This window comes from Amphibalanus amphitrite, unplaced genomic scaffold (genome assembly GCF_019059575.1).
Source record: "Amphibalanus amphitrite isolate SeventyFive unplaced genomic scaffold, NRLGWU_Aamphi_draft 000119F_arrow, whole genome shotgun sequence".
In the NCBI taxonomy this organism is placed as follows: Eukaryota; Metazoa; Arthropoda; class Thecostraca; order Balanomorpha; family Balanidae; genus Amphibalanus; species Amphibalanus amphitrite.
Window position 1 is genome coordinate 232,188 of NW_024881614.1, and position 22,451 is coordinate 254,638.

Here is a 22,451-nt window from a genome sequence, read left to right on the forward strand (position 1 = left end):
GAGCTTAGCGGAAAAGACCAACGGATTGCTCTCGCCGAGATCTCGCGATTGGTGGTATATTTTTTGGTCCTAGGTCAACATTTGACCTACTTTTGACCGGTCAAAGGTCAAATTTTCGGAAAAATAGACTTTTTTCAACTTTCCGCGGCGATTGCGGCAAAACGGTGGGAGATATCGACTTGAAACCTTCACTATCGTGTTCCTTGATCAATTCTCTATCGTTTGGTATGTATTTCGTTTCCCTAGCTCTAAAAATGGCGCGTTGGGAGCGCCGGAAGTCGGCAAGGTCACAGTCGGCGGCAGAAATTCGAAAAATCAAAATTTAAATTTTTGAAATCTGATTGTATTTTTGGATTTGGAAGGTCCATTTGCTCCCTATAGAAGCTAATATTGCTGCATATTCCCATTGAGGTGACAAGAATTAGCAAAATAGTGGTTCGGGCGCTTTTCAAAAATAGTACCGGACGCTGTTCCTCTTGTGACGTCATAGCTCCGTGACCTGACCTGACCCGGTCAAGTTTCTTATACCATATGATAGCCAATACTTGCCCCAACATGCATGGGAAGTTTCATCACGATCCATCAACCGATGTCCGTACCACCGGCAGGAAACCTCGGGCGTTGGCACTCAGTTTGTGAAAATCCGGCCGGAGGCTGTTCCCTTTGTGACGTCATAACTCCGTGACCTGACATGACCCGGTCAAATTTTTTTTTATCAAAAGATGCGCAAGGTTTGCCCCATAAGGTACCCAAAATTTGGCGGCGCTGCGCGCCGCCGTTTTTGCACTATTTCCGAAAAACCTCAGGGTGGGTTGCACCAACCCCCCTACATGGGCGAGGGTTAAGGTTCATTCGATGCGTCTCGACCAGAGAAATACGTTTCTGGTGAAGGAAAGCTCGTGCAAGTTTAGAGTCAAAAGTTATTGCGGGAAAAAAACTGTTTTTGCAGAATCGTATATTTTGGACGCTTATGCCCCTGCAGGATAAACGGTGGACCTTACGTCAAATCTGAGGTCATGCTAGCGAAAGAACGTTAAAAGAACGTTTGATTGCGCCTCTCCGCGGCGCTATAGCTCTATCCATTCCTGAGCTATGGACCGATTTGTCGAAAATTGTCGAAGTTTGACTTATAGAAATTGGCGACATTTTACCTTCGATGACCTTTGGTGACCTGCCCTTTGGCCTAAACCTGACCTAAAAATGGCCGAAGCAGTTTGTTCCTTATTTTTTAGCTCTTTCAAGTGTCACCTACGGCGTGTCGCTACGTGGCTCAGGAGCCAAGTTAGAAGGGGTGTTCCCCCTTCCAGCAGGGCGTGGAAATCCAGGAGTCCCAGCGGGGCGCCGGTTAGTAGCTGAGCTGCTGGAAGTTTAGTCAAGCCAGTTTCCTACTACAAAACAGACGAGATCTAGTTTAAGTAATTTCCATCTGTTAAAACAGACAACAAAACAGACCCCTAAAGCCCCTAGGCAAAACTGCGACCAAAGCATTGCACTGGTTGCAAACGAAATAAAAAGAGCTGGCGGTTGCACAGCGCATTCCAACTAAACAAAAATCAGCGAAACTCGAAAAACTCAAGTCACGAAGCGATAAATCGAAAAAGCGAAAAACCGACGCGAAAAAGCGATAAATCGAACCGAAAAAGCGAAAAACCGAAAAATCAAAAACCGAAAAAGTGTCCCGTGTAGCTTGACCTTTAGGCTTCCCATATTCCAAACACAAATTTTCAAATATGTGACGTCACAGCCCAAAATTACCTCCTTCCCCAGGCCACATTACTGTCATAAAGCTGATTCTTTTTACTCTGTAGGCACCACAACAAAGTTCAGACCAAGTTTTAAGCGATTTTTCAACGAACGAACCCATTTAAATCAGAATGACTAAACGAGGTGACGTCACACTAACGGTCGATCCATGTTGAAGATAGGGCCTTGCACAAGGCCCATTTTCAAATGCGGGAACGAATTTCTTCAACACCAAGAGGCCGCGGGGGTTGCAACCTAGATAGATAGTGGTTTCTGAACCTCGCCGCAAACTTGGCTATCTCAACTCAAATCCCATGTTAAAGGTGGGATAGTCCCTTTAATCAAAGGTCTAAACAATGAAATAGCCTGCAACATATTGCTCTATGTCATCCGCACATAAAAATTAAAAAAGTTTCATATAAGTACATTGTTTTAGGGCATGATGCCCTGATAAACGTCCCTTTGCGGTAGATATCTCACAGATTTAAATAAAGGCAGCTTGATCGCCATCCAGTAGGGACGTTCGCGTTGATGAAATACGAGCTGGGCGCAACAGTGGTTCAAACCGACTTAAATGAGTTTCTGACATAAAAACAGCATTTTTTGTTGAAAAATGACCCACATGATAATTTAGCTCACGTCTCGGTCGCCACAGTTCGTAGTTCAAACGAAAGTAATTTATTTCGTCATGAAATCAGGCGGTTCACATTTTATCTCTCGACCGCTGGCTCTCACTTCCTAATGTGCTTTTAAAAAACCGTACACCCGCAGCCCTTGGGATCGGAAAGAAAAGGGTAAGAGGCCGGCCCTCGATAGGCGGGTATTTTGCCAAGCCCATGCTACATCAACAGGAAACGGAAAATGGTTTGGGACTGATTATGATGAGATGTGTTTGGCACTTGAACGACAGCTATCAATCACCCTGTGACTGACGAAGTTGTGACGGTCGATCCAAAGAAGAAACCACTTTGCCCCAAACGGACGTAATGTGATGGCTCGTCACTATCTTTGCATAAATATCACATAATTTGGCATACGCAAGACACGTGAAGGATGAAAACTTAAAGGGACCCTCCCACCTTCAAAAAAGTTAAAGGAAAAGGGCCACCTTTAACATGGGGATTGAAAATGAGATAGCCATCTTGTAGCCCGTGTCCGAAAACCCTCCAGTCTATCTCCTTACGGCCGATTTCGGCTTCCATTCGTAGGTATCGGCAATTTTAAAAGAGGAATGCGTCCTTATCCCAGGAATGCGTCCTTACCCTGTAATACAGCCACCCGCGGCGAGGCTTTGGTTTTTTACCAATCAGCTCCAATCAGCTCAGCTTTAACCCTCGCCGGCCGAGGGGGGGGGGCGGGTGCCGCCCCCCCCCATAGGGTTTTTTCGCGATAGCTCCGAACACGCTGGCGATAGAGAGCTGAAACTTGGCATACCTGACCTTTGATCCAAGCCGGATCTTTTGACACCAACCGCATTTTTGGGTCAGGTCAGGTCACTGACCTATGACGTCATAAGTGAACCTCTGCACGGTCTTCAGATGTCGCAACTTCGCAACGCCCTCACTGCCAGAGGAGATGTCACAGGGAAATGAAACTTGCAGGATCTAGTATCCATTATGAGTCCCACAACTTGTATATCTCGGATTTTTCCTAAAGGTCATATGAGGTCAGGTCATTTTCGTGACCTCACCATTATAAGTCAATGGGGAAAAATGAAAACTGCTATTCTGGCGCCGGGAACGATCTCCAACTATCTCAAGCACACAGAATCGTGATTTGATGCACTCCTTGCAAGGTTAGATGCGTCACTTTTGCAATGTTGACCTTGCGTGACGTCATTTATGACGTCATCAAGGTCATATTAGTTTTTCGTCAATAACTCTTGATCAAATTGAGCTAGCGAGTCGGGAAAGCCACCAATGGACTCAGGAAGACCTGCCGAATCGAATGATATGCGACATGACCTCTTTCGACCAACTTCGTGACCTGGGGGTGCTGACCTGACCTTGACCTGAGGTCAACACCCCAAGTTGACCTGACCCGGACAAAAAGTATATCATTCGACGCGCCTGAGCGAGACAAACACGATGCTGCCAAAATCGGCGCTCTGCGGCCGTTTTTTGCGAAGTTATTCACCAAAAACTGAACCGTACCTTGGGGCACTTGACCTGACCTCAGAGGTCACCGGTTGACCTAGGACCTTAAAATCGGGTACCAATCTCTGCGTCTCGTAACGGCGCACACGCTCGTTTTTTCCGCGACGCGCTAGCTCCACCAGGGGCGAAACGGCGAGGGGGGGGTCGTACCCGCCCCCCCCCCCCTCGGCCGGCGCGTATGTAGAAAACCAATAGGTCCGGCGAGGGTTAACCAATCAGCTTATCTGACACAATCCGACGAGTCTGTCTTCTGAACGCTGATTGGCTTGAGTGTGACGTCATCGCTATGCCATCATACAGTAGGTGCCGTAGAGAGTATCAACATAGTACCAATACGTTAAATAGTTTTAAATACTTTTTCGCGAATTGTGCACTTCTGGCACCAGTTTTAAAAAGAAAATGAAAAATAATAATGTCGAAATGAAAAACAACGATATCTTCATATTTCACGAAGGTGGCCCTTTTCCTTTAATGAATTGGCATGAAAGTGATGTCCCTTGGTTCAGAAAGAGCGAAAACGAATATCTACCAAATTTCACCGAAAAATATTCACTGGTTTTCAAGATATTAGGCTTTTACTTTTGTTTACTTTTTGGGATCTCCCCTGTTACTAGCGACTTTATTTGGAAGCAATTATTTGGCAGCCTTAAAGTGCGGCAGACGTTGCGCGCAAAGCAGCGTATACCACCACGTGTTAACGATGGTTTTAGTCTAAGATTTAAAAATCGTTAGATCTCCGCTGACGTCACAAATTCTAAGGGGGCATTCCAATGCATTAGCCCCTTAGAATCCGAAAACTGCAAGTTTGAAATTCCATATCTTCGAATTAAAGCATTTTTCGATGTTGTGAGTGCCCAAACCGGTATTTGCAGGCCATGGCCACCAATTTGGCTATCTCAACTCAAAACTAATGTTAAGGTGGGAGTGTCCCTTTAAGATGTAATTGAATATTGATACAAGATGTCATGGCTCGAATTATCTCTATTGATTATTTCAAGAGTATCTGAAGAAAAATCAAGTATTTGGTTCACCGTATCATGACCTTAAAAAAGCCTCTGTTCCATAATCTATATTCAACGGAACAAGGCTGACCATTTGCCATTTCCAACGCTGAATAGCAAAACCATACGACGGCCTTTGTTTGGTTAGGATTTAGGTTGAAATCTAGCCCGTGTCTGCCCAAGTGTATGATATAGTTTTGCGGCATCTCTAGTTTTGTTATAATGCTTCGATTCCTTCTTAGAGGGCGTAAACCATATTGCCATGCCCGTTGGAAATGACAAGCTGGTTCCATCACAGTGCCTCTCATAAGTTCCTCCTATGTGAAAGGCCTCTAAGCTCCCAATCGGCTCTATGTAGGCTCCCCAAAGTCTCCCGGCCGTTCTCCGTTGGGTCGCTCCAGGAATCCAGGCCTCGTCGACACCTACCTGTCGTCGGTCGGGAGGTCGTCGGCTCCGGCGGCGGGTCCGAGCGGCTCGGCACGACTGACGCCGGCGCTCGTGTGCCGCCGATTTGAAGAGACGAACGGACCGGCGGCCGCTCGACCGGCGGCCGCTAGGGGGCGATGCGATGGGAGCGATACCTCTGGTGAGGGCGGCGAAGGTCTGAAATGGAGCTGTTAGGCTAACAGCTCCATTTCAGACCTTCGCAGCCTATTCCGTTGTTGAAACATTGTACCATTGTTGTAAAGCTATTAAAGATAAAGATACACCAACGCATTTTGCAGCTAAACAGTTAAGCTACTACATAGTTGCGATAGTGGATCTCTTGCTTTGGGAAGCTTTGAGTCTTCGTGTTTTTTTTAATTTTTTTTTAGATAGCCTGCTAGGTTCAGAAAGACCATGGCCCAGCCGCCTGGTCTTGTAGGTAGAGTATTTGTTGCGATAAAGTAGCCCTGCAGTGATGACGATGCCTTTTGGTTTTGGGAAAAGTTGGAACAGTCATTGTATACCTTGGCCATAGACCTCTGTATACCGCAGGTTCTAGGTGTACAGAGGTCTATGCCTTGGCCATTACACAATGAAGGGCTATGGCTCTAAAACTGCTGGGCTTTAGTGATCCAGCAAATTGCTCCTTTTCTGAGCTGCTTTTGACTGACATGTAAGCATGTTTGCTCTTCTTTAGACGGTACATACACCGGAAGGGTAACTGAAAGCAGGCAACTATTTGATTCAACTACATATGCCAGTTAGCACATGGTTGTTCATCTAGAAACTACTATCCAGCCTTATCTGTCAATGTGTCTGTATTCCATGCCTATAAAAAAAACTCCCGCTATTATACATAAGCCGTGTCGGTGTCCGTCGCCTGGCTGGGTAGGTGACCCGCACCACTCGTCTGTCGCGCTGGCTGGTGGGGCTAGGTGGTACAGAGGAAGCTGATGACATGGGCCTAACACGCTATAGTCCGTGTTGCCTAGACGACGTTAGGGGAAGTTGGGGGAACGCCGAAGACTTTTTTTCTGACGCCCGTAGCACGCAAGGTAGACAACATACGCTATTCTTGTTGGCGTCATTCGAGAGGCCAGTCTTTTGCCTTTCAAACATACCAGGCGCATTTGATGAATTCGCATACCGTTAAGCGCACAAACTAAAAATATCAAAGAAGTGACTTTTTCGGCGTTGCCCCGGACTGCGGGGAAAGCCGAAAATGGGAGAAATGATCTACGGGGAATGCCGACATTGATGTTTTGCCATTTTATCTCAAACTTTATCCAGAATTCATCAAAGCTGACACACGTTTCAAGAGCTTGAGGACGCGGTGCACACTGGAAGTTATAATTGTGTGATATAATAAGAAAATGCCAGGTAAATCATTCCTTATAGGTAACAGGCCGTTGTGTCGGTTGAAAGTGTAATTTGTGTGACTAAAAATACGCGTTGCTATTCTACAGCAGTAAAGTCCACGTAGCGTGCTTTTAACACGTGCGTAATCGCACGTTTTCGGCATTACCCCAGCCAGCCATACTTTCATTTGCAGGCCCATAACTTTTCAACGTGCTGTATAAATTTCAAATAGGCAGCACACTTATGCAAAGACATGCTAAAGATTACTTGACCGAATTGGCCAGACAAACAGTAGCATAATGAGTAAAAAATGCAGCTTCAAAGGCGCATGTAGTACAAGGGAAACGTACAGCCCTCTGCAAACTGCGTGGTAGGTATTCTTTCTTCGACAAAACCGAGAATAACGCGGATACTATGCTATCGGTCGCTCGGAAATCATAACAGCAAGATGCGCGAGACTCCGCACCTTGGATTGGCATTACCATCGCATTCATTTTCCATCCAGTTTGGCAACAAAACCCAAAAGTTTATATTTGCCCCCAAAACAAACTTTTGCATTTTGTTGCCACACAAGGCATATACTTTGTTTAGTGATATACCCAATCGAAGGAGTAGAGCATGGCGCCTCTATTTTCAGTGAGTTCCGACCGACTGACAACATAGTCTTTGAGTTATTACTGGTTTTGTCGAAAAAAGAATACCTACCACGCAGTCTGCTGAGGACTGTACCTTGAAAACGCTCTTGGCGCCCTCACAGTCGAAGTATTCCGAATGACGACTCGTAACAACCATGCGATAATTGTAGTCACTTAAGCTTCAGAGCATCACTGACAGGTGGCATCCATGTCTTACGGTTTTCGAAATATCTCGAATTTCGGCTTTGCCCCAACTCCGGCATTGCCCCAACTTCCCCTATTTGTCCCTGGTGTGTACGTTTCTGGGTGGAGATTAATGGGCTTTGTATTGAGGTGGTATTTAGCTCCTGTTCGGTTGCTAATAATATGAGAGAGAAATGACCTTGTGTGGACCTTTCCCGGGCGTGTCATACAGGCACATGCCACCCTCAACACAATGCACGTGCACAGTGCAGAACTTTAAGAACTCTGCTGATCTGAGAAGTCCGTGCTGGCTCTCAAGCTCAAGCAGTTAACATTCATGACATAATTTTCGTTCGTGTCACCTTTTGCAGATAGAGCAATAATACGAGTATGTGTTTGTTTGGTTATAGGCATGAGTGATCCTAAAAGAAAATCCTTTGAGCGTGTTTCAATTTCAAAGATTACAATCAAAATTTGTTTCAGCGTCATTCACGTAGTCGCTCTAGCGCAGGTGACCCCAAACCGCCGACGGCCTCTGAGCGTCTGACGGGCCTCGCCACTGGCACCCCAGACACTATGTTCAGGGAGTGCCGGTGTGTCCCAGAACTCCAGGCTGTCCTGGCAGGGTCACTGCTCGCTGGACACAGTCCCCACCGGTCGCCATCAGTGTTTTCATCTCTACAGCTCCTCTCTAAGTGATGCCGATTTCACCGGCTCCACGACGGTATCCTTCTGGGGCGCTCGATCGTTTTTTATCGAGTCGCTGAGGGCGCAGGACACGTGCACTCGGGATTACATGAACATAGCTTGGTTTTCTTTTATTGCTGCCATATGTTTTTTTTTAAACTTAAGCTCTGACCAAACTCAACCGCACGTACCCGAAGGAGGGCATTAGTAATACGAGAATAAAGCTTTTCTCTATTTATTTTTTTGTTGTTGTAAATACAGAAAACTTTTTGAGGTTATGAACAACAGCACTTCAGCTGTTTGACGATTCCAGCGTCTTTCATAGGTCTTCACACATTTGTACGATAGCTCAACGTTCTATTTTTCGGCGCAGGTTAAACCCAGTCACAACTGACTTGCTGCATTGGTCGTCTAGGGGAGGGGAGGGAGAGCGCGAGGGGAGGGGAGATTGGCGCCAGACTGTCGAAACCGACGGCGACGGATCTGTCCGATTCCGCTCGGCGACAGCTTCCCGAGTGGACATTGGACTGCCGGAGACCGCACCCACAGATGTAAACAGAAAAGTGGAGTGGTCAGTGGAGTGGAGTGGAGTGGAGTGGTCAGTGGGTGGAGTGGAGTGGAGTGGAGTGGAGTGGAGTGCAGTAGAGTGAAGTGGACTGGAGTGGAGTGGAGTGGAGTGGCCATATTTCTGCGGCCAAATGTCGCTCTTTCCTATTTGCGGCGTATGGTAGCCTTTGCGGTAAATACCGATGCTGATAAATGAGCATCAGAGTCAAAGTAGCGATTCTTGGAAATGAAATTTTTCCAAATGAAACATTTGGAAGAGGTACTAGAATTATGTTTCTTGGCTGAATCGTGCATTGTATACCTATGGTAAACGTTTCTTTATTTAAATTCAGCTCCTATATTATCCGATGTCAATAATACCTATCAATCATAGCACAATAAACATCCAGCAGTTAACAGCAATGTTTCACGAACCAAGAGCTGACAAAATGCTTTGAAAACAACATTACCGTCTGGTGAAACGGGTCCTGGCCTTATGGGATTTCCTTTGGAGCCATCTGCTGATACTTTAATGGTCGATTTAACACCATCCAGGACAACATTGTTCCGCGAAACCAAGCTACTGTCGTCTGCGGCCTCTATACGGAACATGATCTTACGGAAAATGAAAGTTTCATTCACAAGCCATGCGTCACTAGGGCTAAATAAGAGAAATCTGTTCATTGTCTTGTCATCAACTTGCCTCTTTAGCATGCATATTGATCTACCAAAAGGCTGGCAATCATTTATGCGAATCGATGATGCGTGATTTATGACAGGTAGGTAAGTTGACGCAATTCCAATAGAACCACAGGCTGGGGCTCGAGACGATGCTCCATTCAGACGTTACATACAACAGCCAAGAAAGCTGAGAGGTAAAGTCGCTACAAAAATAGCACAAGCTGAAATTTCTCCCTTTTTTCCAGTTTGTCTTTATCTGGATGCCGTGTCCACTGTCCACTCTACTGTCCAGCAATACCTTTGGATACTGGACAGCTAAGCCATCTCCTGAGCAGTCATGCGGCACAGTCTATCTCCCAGGCAGTCTTGTCCTGCGGCACAGTCTATCCCCCGGGCGTCGTGTCGTGCGGTACAGTCTATCTCAGAGGAAGCCGTGTCGTGCGGTACAGTCTATCTCACAGGTAATCGTGTCCTGCGGTACAGTCTATCTCACAGGCAGTCGTGTCCTGCAGTACAATATAGCTCCCAGGCAATCGTGTAGTTAGATTATGATATAAGCCATCCCACGGAAACTGTCCAGTCTGCATTCCGAAGGTGTGACATGTTTGCAATATTGTGAATTCGTGCTTTTTATTTGTTGTGAAATAAATAGCAAATTAGTGGATAAATGGATAGATAACCTAATGCTAAAATGTCAACTAGATGCCTTTTGCTTCTTTTTGAATACATGCAAATAAATCTGAAAAAATCTAAATTACGTTAGGTGCACATTATTCATCACATCTGAAGGCTGTTTTATTTTCAGCGAGCGTTCGCTATCTGCTCAAGAGGAATCATGATAATGAGACATATAGACTGGCACCTAGATAAATATAACTAGAGCATATACAATAAAAATGTATGGCTTTTTCTTCATTGTGCGTTCTTGTAGCTTTCACGTGATGCTGAGACCAATGTTGTGATGTTGCTGTGATAAATGTGTTGCTGTCTAGAGGACTTACCTAGCTAGGTGTTACTCCACAGTTTACCTCGGGTTCATGTATAGTTATAATACAGTGAGCATCTAGCAGAGATGCTGCAATATAAACAGCCATTATCCCGTCAGTAAGTGCTTGCGGTGGTAAATGTGGGCCACCATATGACTGTGGGAACGGCGCTGTTGATAACAAAGTGGGTCATTTACTTCAGAATGTATTGCCAGCTGCTTACAACGACGTACTATAACGCTAGTGTCTCAGTCGATGATAGCTATTCAATATTATTATATTTGGTTCAATGTAGATATATTTGAGAAGTGCATTAATCAGAAAATAATTTAATTTTTAAATTGTCCGGTACGGCGTAAAGGAACCCCCCAGCGTGTAAATATAATTTTGACTGTCTGTCACATATTTATTTCACACGCTTGCACGATGCTCTACTTTTCATTTTGGCTCAGTTGCGACCGAGTCGCGACCGGCTTGTTGCATTGATCGTCGGAGGGAAGGCGGCGGGCTAGGGGGTCAGGCGGGGGGGGGGGGGGGGGGGGTCGGCGCCAGTCCGTCGGAGCCGACGGCGGCGGCCAGTTCACACTCCTCGACGGGAATCTCCAGAGTGGGGGTCAGACCGCAGCAGACCAGCCAACTCTCTGCAAAATGCAGAGAGTTGGCTAGAGTGGAGTGGAGTGGAGTGGAGTGGAGTGGAGTGGATTGAAGTGGAGGGGAGTGGAGTGGAGCTGGTGTGAGCCACTCGGGCGAGTGTAGATCGTCCGCGTTGGGTGCAGCCTCGGTGCGGTGTGAACTCTTTGGAACTACGCAGTACGATGAGCTGCGCATTACCCCATCTGCTTTGAGGTAGGCTGGCCAACGTAAGGCAGTCCAGTGGGACACTGGAGGTGTTGGAGGAATGATGGGATGATTCTTTGAATGCGTTGAAAACTGCGTGTACTGGGATATTGTTTGCAGTTTAAATGGTAGGAATCCATGGGCTACTTTCTAAAGTATTGAACAATTTCAACAGAATTGCTGGGGCGTCAAATTTATCCCGAACACCCATGTATAGTTATGTCCATTTTACAAGTTCTTTTTTTAATCCACGCCCTGACGGGGTCTGCCGAGCAGTGCTGTCTGATGGGGGGGGGCATTTTGGCCCCGCTAAGATCTCAAGAACCACGCAACATAGCGACAAGCGGCAAATGGCGGTGGATAGCCTCAACGGGGAACTACCTTTTGACCAAAGTTCATTGACCTCGGTCTAACCGATGACGTCACAGCCCACAGGTCAGGTCAATTGTCGAATTCTCACCGTTTACAGGCATTGCAAGAAATACGTTGTAAAATCGAGTAAAATGCATGTCATTGAAAATCATCGATGGGGAATTGTCCATATAATACATATTTTGCTATTTGAGGTCACCGATGCCAGGTCAGGTCACATCTAGTTCAGGTCACTGAGGGTCAAAAATATGAAAATATCACGTGATGCATGCTTTATGATCCATTTTACATGACAAATACGATTATGTGTGTCAGGCCGCCTTTGGGGCCAGTTCAGATTATGTTCTGGTGAAGGTCAGGGCAAGGTCATGTAAAATAAGGTCAAAGTTCAAATTTGATATTTTGCATAAAATGTATCGATTCGATGCAGCTCGTCACAGGGAGTCTAATGGTGGGAGTCAAAATCCCAAAATTTTGAAAATCCGAGATAGTAGTTTTGTAGCGCCGTCGTTTCTCTACACGACCACAGAAAGAACTTTGAAACTGCTTGTTAACTGTAGATTTTTGAGCGTTTCAAGATGTCATGTTTTTTGCTCATTTTTGCTCGAACATGATCTCAGTTTGACCTCAATAACTCCTGACCTAAGGTGACCTGTGACTTGAAATTTTGTGTGAAGGTGTCAAATTGATGCCCGGAAAGATACTTAAAATTTGGCCGCGCGCAGCGCCGCCCTTTTCTCGCTATTTAAGAAAACCCACAGGGAGGGCAAAATGGCTCCCACAGATCAGGGCGCGGGTTTTAATCACGACGACGGTCATGTTCGACTGCGTTGTCGTCGCCTGGTCCCGTTGATCGCCTGGCTCATGTGATCAACTATTGACCATGTCTGGGATGTCAGTAGCAAGGGTCAGAGCCGCCTGAGGTAGTTTATTTCGCTCGGAACCTGATCCCGAGCCGGAGCTGCCGGAGCCAGTTAATGTTTTGTTCGGGGCTGGGGTTGGCTGCAGCGGACGTGGCGGGACGTCATGACGTTTTACTCGAACTAGGCTCTGAAGCCGAAATGCTCCATCACAGACTGAACCGCCTTTCTTGCACTTTTGCAAGCCTGTTGAAAATGCGAGATTCGGATGTGCTACGCAATACTTGAAATAAAATCACTGTCAGTCTGATTACATGTGAATCAAAAATAATCTTAACCCGCGCCCCAGTGGCGGTCTCGGCCAACTTCGCCCTAGTGAGGGGGGGCATATGTTACCACCCACCTCTAACTCAAAAACTAAGAGGGCTAGAAAGACGCGGTAAGAAGCAGTCGATAGCTCTCAATACGTACGTTTGAAAGTATTTCGGTCATTTTTCACCTTAGAGCAATATTGGGGTCACCAGAGGTCATCAAAGGTCAAAATTTGCCAATTGTCATTATATTTTTCAGAAAACATGCCGCTATCTCAGGAACTATGGTAGCTAGAAAACGCATTGAAAAGCAATCGATAGCTTTTGAACTCTTCTTTTGAAAAGGTCATTATCAATATTGTCCTCAGGTCAACGGTTTAGCGTCCAGAGGGCAAAAACTCCAAAAATAGCTGTTTTTACGAAAAGTGTTTTTCGACAATAACTTTCGACTACAAAAAGCCACGACATTTCTATTGCCAGAATCGTGTTCCCCTCACCGAGACGCGTCGAATGAACTATAATTTGACCTTGAAAGGTCAACTTAAAAATTTGACCTCAGGTCAAGGTCATGACCTGACCGGAAAAGGTCATGTTGCATATCAGTCGATGCGTCTCAACAAGAAAAACACAATGAGACCATCCCCAGCGTTCTATCTCTTTCCAATCGCGAGTTATTGGCAAAAAACTGTTTGTAGCCTCAAATGACCTCGGATGACCTTTCTAGAGGCTATCAGCAAAAATGACACCTTGGTCATCACGAGTGGACTAAATCATTGTGATTCTGAAATATTTGGACTGTTCCTATGCGTACACACGGATCTAGAGGCATTTTCATTTTTCTCCATTGACTTGTAATGGAAAGGTCATGCCACTGACCTGACCTTAGGTCACGGATATAAAAAATCCGAGATATACAAATTGTAGGCTCCCATAACAGCATGCAATCCACCAAGTTTAAAACCTTTCTGACAAACACTGCAGGCTGGACATGATTGCAAACTTTTTTTAAGGCTTGGTCAGTTAACTTGACCTGGTGACCTGACTTGACATGACCTGGGGTCAAAAATTTCACACATTGTCCAAAATTGATGTACCAAAAGCTACCTCAAGCGGCGCGGCGCTACGCGCCGCGGTTTTTTATTCACACGCGAAAAACGCGACAGGGTGGTAACATATGCCCCCCCCCACTGGGGCGAAGGTTAATGTCATCGCAAACAAATAATGAATGCATGGCAAAGCGATGCCATATGCATCAGTTAGGGATTCTTGAAGTGGTTAACAGGGCAAAGTGATTCAATAGCATCTCGAACAGTTGCTAAATTTCTGTTCCTCGATTAATAGTTCTACATTATATGATACTTACCTTTTTATTTAAATTAAACTTGTATTTTCGTAAACGTTGAATTGTTGTGTTTGTTTTTGATGTAACAAGAAGCAACAAAACGCTTTTGTAGACATCATGGCTGACGGCGAACTGAGTCTTGGGCTTCATGAGATTTTCCTCAAAACATCTGCCGATAGCGATAATTGCACGGTCGATTTACGCCAACCTGCACAACATCGTTCCGCCAGAATAAATTTTTGTCGGCTATCTTTACTGAACGTAATTCAATCCCTCCTCCCGGAAAGTGAAAGTCCCGTTCACAACTCACAAGTCACGTATCGCCAACCCATAGGCAATAGGCATCTACCAGACAGTCGTGTCCTGCGGTACAGTCTATCTACCAGGCATTCGTGTCCTGCGGCACGGTATATCTATCAGGCAGTTGTATCCTACGGTAGTCTATCCCTTATAAAGCCGTGTCCTGCGGTACAGTCTATCTCCCAGGCAGTCTTGTCCTGCGGTACAGTCTATCTCTCAGGCCGTCGTGTCATGCGGTACAGTCTATCTCCCAGGCAGTCATGTCCTGCGGTACAGTCTAACGCCCAGGCAGTCGTGTCCTGCGGTACAGTCTACCTCCCAGGCAGAAGTATTGTGCGGTACAGCCTCTCTCACAGAAAATTGTTTTAAGTGTATCAATTTCAATATAGCTTCAATATAGTTCAATGTAGTATAACAGTTGCGTCGTGCGATTATATATCACAGATTGTACCTACCTCCGGGGGAATCGCGTTCTACCGCCCGAGCGGTGGTAATCAGCCATCTCGCGGTAAACCGTCCTGTCGGTACCGGCTCAGATTCTCAACGAATTAAAGCCTCACTCTATGTATAGGAATAGTCCATTCCCGTGGGGTGGCCCATCACTTCTGTCTTGCATGTCACTGTCCGTTCAACCGCCGCCCGAGCTTGTGTCACCTGCTAACCACAATTCAAACATGCGGTATCATTTCTGGCCTTGCATTTAGGCGAACCCTCTAGTATGTCGTCTATCGATGGTTTGGATTCGGCCTGTTGGTGATGGTCAAATATTTTGTTTATAACAAACTGAGTAGATGACAAGATATATAAACAAATAGGTGAAGAAACGTAGTCCCCTCCTTCAATGTTAGTATATGTGTGTCCATTTGTATAGTTTATAAACCATTGTTTTACGTTAACTGTTCATCTCACACCGATTATTCATAATATCTCATTACTGTTTCATTTTCAGCGACCGTTCGTTGACTGTTCAAAAGGGATCAAGGCGGCTCGCTCAAGATGTTGCACTCGTGCAGATGCTGCTGCTGCTCGATGCCATTAGAGAAGGCGTCCAGGATCATCGGTCTGACGTTCGGGGTTAGTATTTTTCAGCGCGCAGAAGTAGCACCAAGCCTAACGTGGAAACACAGAGCTGTGTGTCACGTCGGTGACTTAAATGTTCATTGCAGCGCACATTTGCCTTTTCGCAACGTTCAAACTTGACAACTTCTCATCGCTAATTAAGAAGGCAGTGATAGTATACCTATGGCTGCATAGTAAAGTGCATAACGCATCACGTACTAGGTAGTTGCTACTGACGAAAGCTACTTTCTCGGTAAGCGAGCCCATAACGAGCTTATTGCCTTGTTTATATGAATACTAACATAATGCACTCTTCTTTACGGTGTTGCGTTCCTCCCAAGTCCCATACAATGAAAATGATGTTTCAAGTTTTCTTTTGATGTTTGCTTCTTACGCCTATCGGTTTCGTTTCTTGCTGCCCTGTAAGTACTCCGTAACGTGGTTCCTTTGTGATGATGTGCCGCTGTGTTGGCAGATTCTGAGCCTGCTGGCCCTGGGCCGCAGTGTTCTGACGTGGTTGATGCTGTCCCCGCTGGAGGACAGCCACCTGGGCGAGACACACCGCCGACTGCTGCGGCGGGCCGCCACCCAGCTGCTGATACACATCTGCACCTCGCTGGCTCTGGGCATTTTCAGCGCCCTGCTGGTGCTCGGCGTGTCGCGCCGCTCCAAGTGTCTGGTCCTGTCGTTCATGATCTACTTCGGCGCGGTTTGCCTGCTGAGTACCATTGTCCTGCTATACTCCCTGTACGACCCTAGTGTGCTCATTTCTGAGATTCAGCTGCGCGAAATGCGCGAACAGAATGGCGCTAAAATGGTGAAGACGATCGTCTTTATAAGCGTCGGTCTGACGCTGCCCCTGCAGCTATTTTTCTGGTATCTGTGGCTGGTGGTGGTCTCTTACTACCGTGAGCTAACGGACAACCCGCCGTCCGGCTCTGCACAGCCGCCCCCTGACACCTGGGTGGGCCAGCCGCCCCCCGGCAACTGGCCCGGCCAGCAGGCCGGCTACCAGCCGCCCCCCGGCAACTGGCCGGGCCAGCAGCCGCCGCCCGGCACCTGGACAGGTCAGCCAGCCGGCTGGCAGGCACCCATGGTCTAAGTAAGACAGGCACATTGTGCTCCAGCTGCCTGCTACCCGCCCCGACACTCATGTCGGAGGTCAACGGGGACACGAAAAAGCAAAATTCGAGCAGAGGCTCAATTTAGTTCACCGTACGTCTCTTTGGCAGAAGAAATAGGCAACGCCCCTCTCTCTCTCTCTCTCTCTCCTCTCTCTCTCTCTCTCTCTCTCTCTCTCTCTCTCTCTCTCTCTCCTCCCTCTTCCTCTCTCATTCTCTCTCTCTCTCCTCCCTCTCATCTCTCTCTCTCCTCTCTCTCTCTCTCTCTCCCCCCAGAGAGAGAATGGCAGGACTCTCTCTCTCCCAGAGAGAATGGCAGGACTCCCTCTCCCAGAGAGAGAATGGAGAGAGAGAGAGAGAGAGAGAGAGAGAGAGAGAGAGAGAGAGAGAGAGAGAGAGAGAGAGAGAGAGAGAGAGAGAGAGAGAGAGAGGAGAGAGAGAGAGAGAGAGAGAGAGAGAGAGAGAGAGAGAGAGAGAGAGAGAGAGGAGAGAGAGAGAGAGAGAGAGAGAGAGAGAGAGAGAGAGAGAGAGAGAGAGAGAGAGAGAGAGAGAGAGAGAGAGAGAGAGAGAGAGAGAGAGAGAGAGAGAGAGAGAGAGAGAGAGAGAGAGATGTGTCCTTTCCGCCGCCACCAATCAATGCCAGTGTGGCGGGGTTGGCCGTAGGTCATGGGTCGTCTGTCGACCGGTTCCTTTCTCAGAGGTTGTCGGTAATTGGTTGTCACCTGTCAGCGGGATGACTGAATAATGGAAGAAAGCATTTAATTTCACTGGCCGGCCATACCTAACGGCTTTTGTTCGTTCTCGAAGGTCAAAACAAAGTACCTAATCGTAATAACGTCCGATATCAGATCGTGGTCGGAGTAAAATGTAAACAACTTTTCAATATTGAGCCATATTATGTGATCGAATTGTTGAAATCATCTGCTGATTATTTTCTTTGACATGCAAGAAGTACAGTTGTCAACTTAAGTGGGTCGAAAATTGTTGACAATTGGCGCAGGTGAACGACTAACGAGCTTATCCCAGCCACCGTTTTAGTGGGCGGTATGCCTGGTCATAAATGAGTACCTACACGTGCCAGTACTTACCTACGTGGATCGCACATTTTTCTTATGAAACAACTAACTAAAACACGAATCACTTTTTCATCGATATTCATACAGGACACTGTGCGCTGAGGAGCATCTTGGACCGATCCCAATCCGTATCTCGTACCGAACCAATTCCACCTACATCCTTGACCAAGACCGAGCTCGGACGCTGGCCATAGGCCGATAACAGTTCCAGATCCCAGCAGAATCCAGGCCCCGGTCCAGAGTCCAGACTGAGTCCCGGAGTTCAGACTGAGTCAAGGCCCCGGTCTCCACCAAATCCAGACCGAGTCCGAGTCCAGTGCCGAATCCAGACTCCGATCTGCACCAAGTCCAGACCGGGTCCAGTGCCGGCAGTTGCGCTCGTGTGCGCTGTTTTCGCCGCAGCACCCGTCGTTTTCGCCGGCAGCGCCTGTCCTCCCTGTGTCGAGAAATGGCCCGGGCGCCGGGGCCGTTCCCACAGCGGAGCAGCGGGCGTGACCGAGAATCTCGCCGCCGCCATCTGGCAGATGACAGCAGTTGGCAGATGACAGCGTGGCGTACCCGCCTCCTCTGCGGATAAGGCTTATTAGTGCGCCGTGAAACACTCGGCTTCGTGTGGTGTTCAGCGTCTTCAGTCACTGCTAGCACAGCTGCTTTGTGTGGGGGAGAGGACGGCAGAAGGGATATGGTGGAGCCTTTTTGGGCGACCAGAGAGACTGTTACCGACGTCGGGGCTTTGGTGGTTGGGCGGGTACCGTTGTGAGACGTACGCAGCTAAGTATATATGGCTCCTCTTGATCTCTTAGCCTCCGAGTGACGTTGCTATAGGAGTTGCTGTAGTTAATGTGCATAAACGTTTGCTACAGAGTATCACTAGTCACTGTGCTTAGTGAGACAAATTATCTACTGGTAACGTTAGTCGCTTTGTAGGGCTGCTGTCTCGAAGGACATTCCAGACTGATACTGTTCACTTGGTATGACCATAGACCTATGCACACTTGGTACCTATACAGAGGTCTATGATTGTCTAATCCGCAAATGTAGATTAGTTAGATGCATGGTATCCTTGAATGCTATCTATCGGCAGCACCGTACAGTAATCAGCTGAACTGAGTCGGCGCCTGCCCTTTTTGAAGCTTTTTAATACAAATGGTATCAAAGTGCCTGAAACTTTGAAACCTATTTTTGCAATATCTACCTGTTACAGGTATTAAAACTAGGGATATTTTTATACTGCCCTTTGTTTCATTACGCACGAATGTTCTTTCTACAATCCTCAATAGGCGTTTATACTAAATACGTTTTTGCAAATACAAGGAGTCGCTGTTCGTCATATACTCCTTATCCTCCTTTCCACTTAGCTTTATAGTGAACTAGATGAGTCATGGAACACACCGCAGTAAATAGTTCCCCTTGATATCCACACTCAATGTTGTGGCGCTGTACGATTGGTCTGTGTTTATGTAGACCTTTGGAGTTCCCTGTTTCCATAATAACGACCCTTTCGTCGGCGACTGCACGATGTCGTATCGCAAATCAGTAGGGTCTATCGGATCTCCATACTTAGCCAACTTCGGACCGTAATTGAATGTGAAATCTGCCTACTCAGACGCAGACTGCCACCTAGATGAATGTGAGTGACATGCTATAGAGCATCGACAATAAACATCTGCGGTTTATCTTGTATTTTGTTCTGTGTACAAGGTACTAAGATACCTATAAGAAGCCAAAATACACTGCAGTATGGTGTCATATGTTGCGATATTATTGCATTGTTGTGTAGTGTGTATGGGCTCCAATAGCAGCTTGGCGCTGGGGTTTATCTCTCGTCCATGTATAATTTGTAGTGATGCATACAGCCAGCATCGTCTCTTCGGCAGCAGCGGAGGTCGCTGCAATAAAAATAGGAACCGTTCCGCCAGTATGTTAGCAGCGGAGGTCGCTGCAATATATGAATAGTAACCGTTCCGCCAGTGTGTTGAGTCGGTGACTATGTGCGGGGCTACGACTCTTGGAACGATGATAGGTACCATAGATAGCATGAACTACCAGCTCATAGTACAGTTCAGGACAGGTAGTTCAGGTAGTTCATGTTATCTATGATGATAATGATAAAAGACTGCGTCATGCAGATAGCTATAGATATTAAGTACTTATTAATTATTGCTACTTACCACTCTACTGCATTTTCGTGTCAACAGCCCTTCACAGCCGATACCGTTATCCACCACCGGGATGCTTTTTCAATTGAAGAATAAGGCTGGGTAGATGGGAAAATCATGAGACCCAAATTATTTTTTAGCACGATTTTATTATAAACGGTACTACGATTCTATCAATATCGGGAATCACTTGGAAGAGCATGACTTTGGGGTGTTCTGAAAATGACTAGAAGAAGACTTAGCTCGATGACTAGAAAGAATACTCCAACATTCACCAAAAGCATTGCTTCCATACCTATAAACTGGGCATTTTCCCTTCCCCATGACCCTGTTGACGGTGTGCAAGTCGTGCGGACGCTCCCAGTCGCCTCGTTCGATTAGTTTCCCTTACATCTGCGGCGGCAGACACCCCTTGGTACGTCCCTGACGGCCCTGTCAGCGCGCCTCAGTCGTACCCGCCGCAGTTTCGGCGCGGCTGGCGACAGGCGCGTGGCAGCTGCGGCGGCTCCCACTGATCGTCCGAGTCGGGCGCGGCGCGCGGCGCGTCGGCACCGGCGTCGGCCAGCATGTCCAGGAGCACCTCCACCTGGGGGAGGGACGTGTCACTGCGGAGCACCACTCGGGCGGAGACGGCGCCGGTGGACGAGAATAAGAGGGCGGGTTAGAGAGAGACATTAGGAGAGGGGGCGATCGGCAGATTGGAGAGCGATTGTCGACAAGCAGACTGCGGAGAAATGGTCCGCGGACTCACACCACACCGCGTTAGCGGGTCACAAACAACGGGAGTTTTAATTTTCACCGGGCCGAGAAAAGGGGGAGAGGCACTAGCCGACCGCCCCGGTGCACTGACCTTCAGTTTGAGCATGTTGTTTTCCTCGCGAAGGACCTGGTTTTCCTCCGCCAGTTCGGCTCCGCCAGCCGCCCCTGCCTCCGCCGTGCCGGCGCCATCCTCTGATAAAATAGCGTTCAAATCGTCAGCGGTCAGCGCACAGGACGGTGAAGCGTAAAGGTCATATTGCAATGTGAATTTTTAACTGAACGATTCTTACGCCAAGTTCAATAGTTCAAGAAAAAAAGGAATAATTATATTGTTTTCAGTTCGATAAGTACTAGCGACGAATCCCGTGACTGTAACACTAACGATCGATGCTTGTGACATGACAAACAGAGATGATGATATTCCCAAAGCCTACAGCGGCTTTGGGATGGATGAAAAGGAAAAGATATGGAGGACGATACCTGAGACCCAGCGGCCGTGGATAAAGGTTGCGCTGATGGAGCCGAGTCGGAGAGGAATGGGCCCAACATCCAATCCATATTCGTCATCTTGTGGGTCGAAGTCACGATTTATCATAGACACTGCCGGCCACTTACGTGGACGGGACTTCTTTGGGGCAAAAGGCCTCCGAAGAATTCCTCCAAGCATTGTCGTATATTCTGAGAGACCTTTAAGCTGCAAAATAGTAAAACGATGTGAATATTTTCATCATTTTCAGGAAGAAATCGGTAAACGTAGGTAAAATTAAATCATAACTCACAGCAGCAAATAACAACCATTCCGATCTCCGTCCCATTTATCTCCGCCTTCATCGATATTCACACAAGTACCTATTACCAGTACTGGTACAATACAAGTGTAAGGTGCATGTCAAATGTTATGGAAAGCAAGTCAAAAGTGTGGCTGGAAGCCGGAAGGAGTTCTGGCTCGAAACGGTTTATATAGCCTTGCTGGAAACTCAAACTGGAAGCGTCATTGCTTCCACTTTCACTATTCAGTATTCGGACCTTAATCATTGGAAAATATGGGATATAAATCAAATAGCTTGTCGCCAAAGCATTTTCAATGATCAGCTTCCTTCAACCTAATTTAAATATCAAATAAAATGCACAAACCAACCCCATATTACCCTTCGCGGTCGATTCGCAGGTTTCACGCGTTGCACGCGTTGTTGCTGGAATGGAAGTGAAGGAATGTAAACAATTATCAAGAACTTATACTATGATTAACAACATCTTAATTTTCTAAAGAATTCATAAATTAGTATCGCAAAGTAAACCTAAATAAATTGCCATAAAAATTCGGATCTCACAAAAAATATGACTGTGATGACAATAAAATCATAAGTTAAACATTTTGTGGATGCCTGCGTGCTGAGAAAATTTAGACAGCTTTGACGCAACTGTTTCATTTCAATTATGTTCGTAAAGTTCGCGAAACAAGATATTTCTTTCAGTTGCCTAGCGACTGCAGAATCTGCGAGTGAATGTGTAGTGGTTGCTTGGCCACTAGTTTTCGAAACGTTGTCGACTAAATAATAAAACAAGATTTATCTACATGCACCACGACGTGTGTCGTGTATGTTCGCCTGGACTGGAAACTCCGGGCGCGCGCCATTGTTCGGCGCGTAACCGCGGGTTGTTATTCGGAAATCGGGCTCGGTAAGGAGGGGGCGGCCGGGCGCCCACGCACAAGCACGGCGCGTCGGGACATGAGCGAACTAATCAAGGTGTAACTTTGGACGTAGGAGGGCTAGCGGCCTCGGTCTTTCTGCATTGGATACTACAGAGAGTGTGGAATGCAGTTATGCAACCTGCATTGGCCGAGAGCGTA

At 46.9% G+C, this 22,451-nt stretch overlaps 3 protein-coding genes across 5 annotated transcripts in view; 1 reads left to right on the forward strand and 2 right to left on the reverse strand.

Annotated features, from left to right (window-relative positions):
- Positions 1-5,401, reverse strand: part of LOC122381351 — a 32,744-nt gene extending 27,343 nt beyond the window's left edge. Inside the window, exon 1 of the mRNA XM_043365393.1 lies at positions 5,327-5,401. The gene's annotated coding sequence lies outside the window, so the exon portion shown is untranslated. The remainder of the gene's footprint in view (positions 1-5,326) is intronic.
- Positions 5,402-10,970: 5,569 nt separating this feature from the next.
- Positions 10,971-16,786, forward strand: LOC122381364. Of its 2 annotated transcripts, XM_043365429.1 has the most exons (3): positions 10,971-11,249; positions 15,375-15,499; positions 15,960-16,749. In XM_043365429.1, the coding sequence occupies exons 2-3, from the start codon at positions 15,422-15,424 to the stop codon at positions 16,584-16,586; spliced, it is 705 nt and encodes a 234-aa protein (XP_043221364.1). In that variant the 5' UTR covers positions 10,971-11,249; positions 15,375-15,421; the 3' UTR covers positions 16,587-16,749. The 2 variants fall into 2 exon arrangements, with proteins under 2 accessions (XP_043221364.1, XP_043221365.1); XM_043365430.1 differs by lacking the exon at positions 10,971-11,249 and having other exon boundaries at positions 15,960-16,786.
- A 972-nt stretch (positions 16,787-17,758) lies between these two features.
- LOC122381358 (protein chibby homolog 1-like) lies at positions 17,759-21,993 on the reverse strand. 2 transcript variants are annotated; one of them, XM_043365418.1, is made up of 4 exons: positions 21,748-21,993; positions 21,080-21,293; positions 20,691-20,791; positions 17,759-20,426 (listed from the first exon to the last, which is right to left on the reverse strand). In XM_043365418.1, exons 2-4 carry the CDS (start codon positions 21,264-21,266, stop codon positions 20,286-20,288), a joined length of 429 nt encoding a protein of 142 aa, XP_043221353.1. In that variant the 5' UTR covers positions 21,267-21,293; positions 21,748-21,993; the 3' UTR covers positions 17,759-20,285. The 2 variants fall into 2 exon arrangements, with proteins under 2 accessions (XP_043221353.1, XP_043221354.1); XM_043365419.1 differs by having other exon boundaries at positions 19,949-20,426; positions 21,215-21,293; positions 21,748-21,809.
- Between the last annotated feature and the right edge of the window lie 458 nt (positions 21,994-22,451).

What these genes read in the sequence shown, in the direction of transcription:
- LOC122381364 (XM_043365429.1), top strand. Translation starts at nt 15,422, where the DNA reads ATGTTGCACTCGTGCAGATGCTGCTGCTGCTCGATGCCATTAGAGAAG. An exon ending in TCATCGGTCTGACGTTCGGG is followed by an intron (nt 15,500 to 15,959) that starts GTTAGTATTTTT and finishes CTGTGTTGGCAG; the next exon opens with ATTCTGAGCCTGCTGGCCCT.
- LOC122381358 (XM_043365418.1), bottom strand. Translation starts at nt 21,266, where the DNA reads ATGCTTGGAGGAATTCTTCGGAGGCCTTTTGCCCCAAAGAAGTCCCGT. An exon ending in CCACGGCCGCTGGGTCTCAG is followed by an intron (nt 20,792 to 21,079) that starts GTATCGTCCTCC and finishes CTATTTTATCAG; the next exon opens with AGGATGGCGCCGGCACGGCG. An exon ending in ACAACATGCTCAAACTGAAG is followed by an intron (nt 20,427 to 20,690) that starts GTCAGTGCACCG and finishes TCCCTCCCCCAG; the next exon opens with GTGGAGGTGCTCCTGGACAT.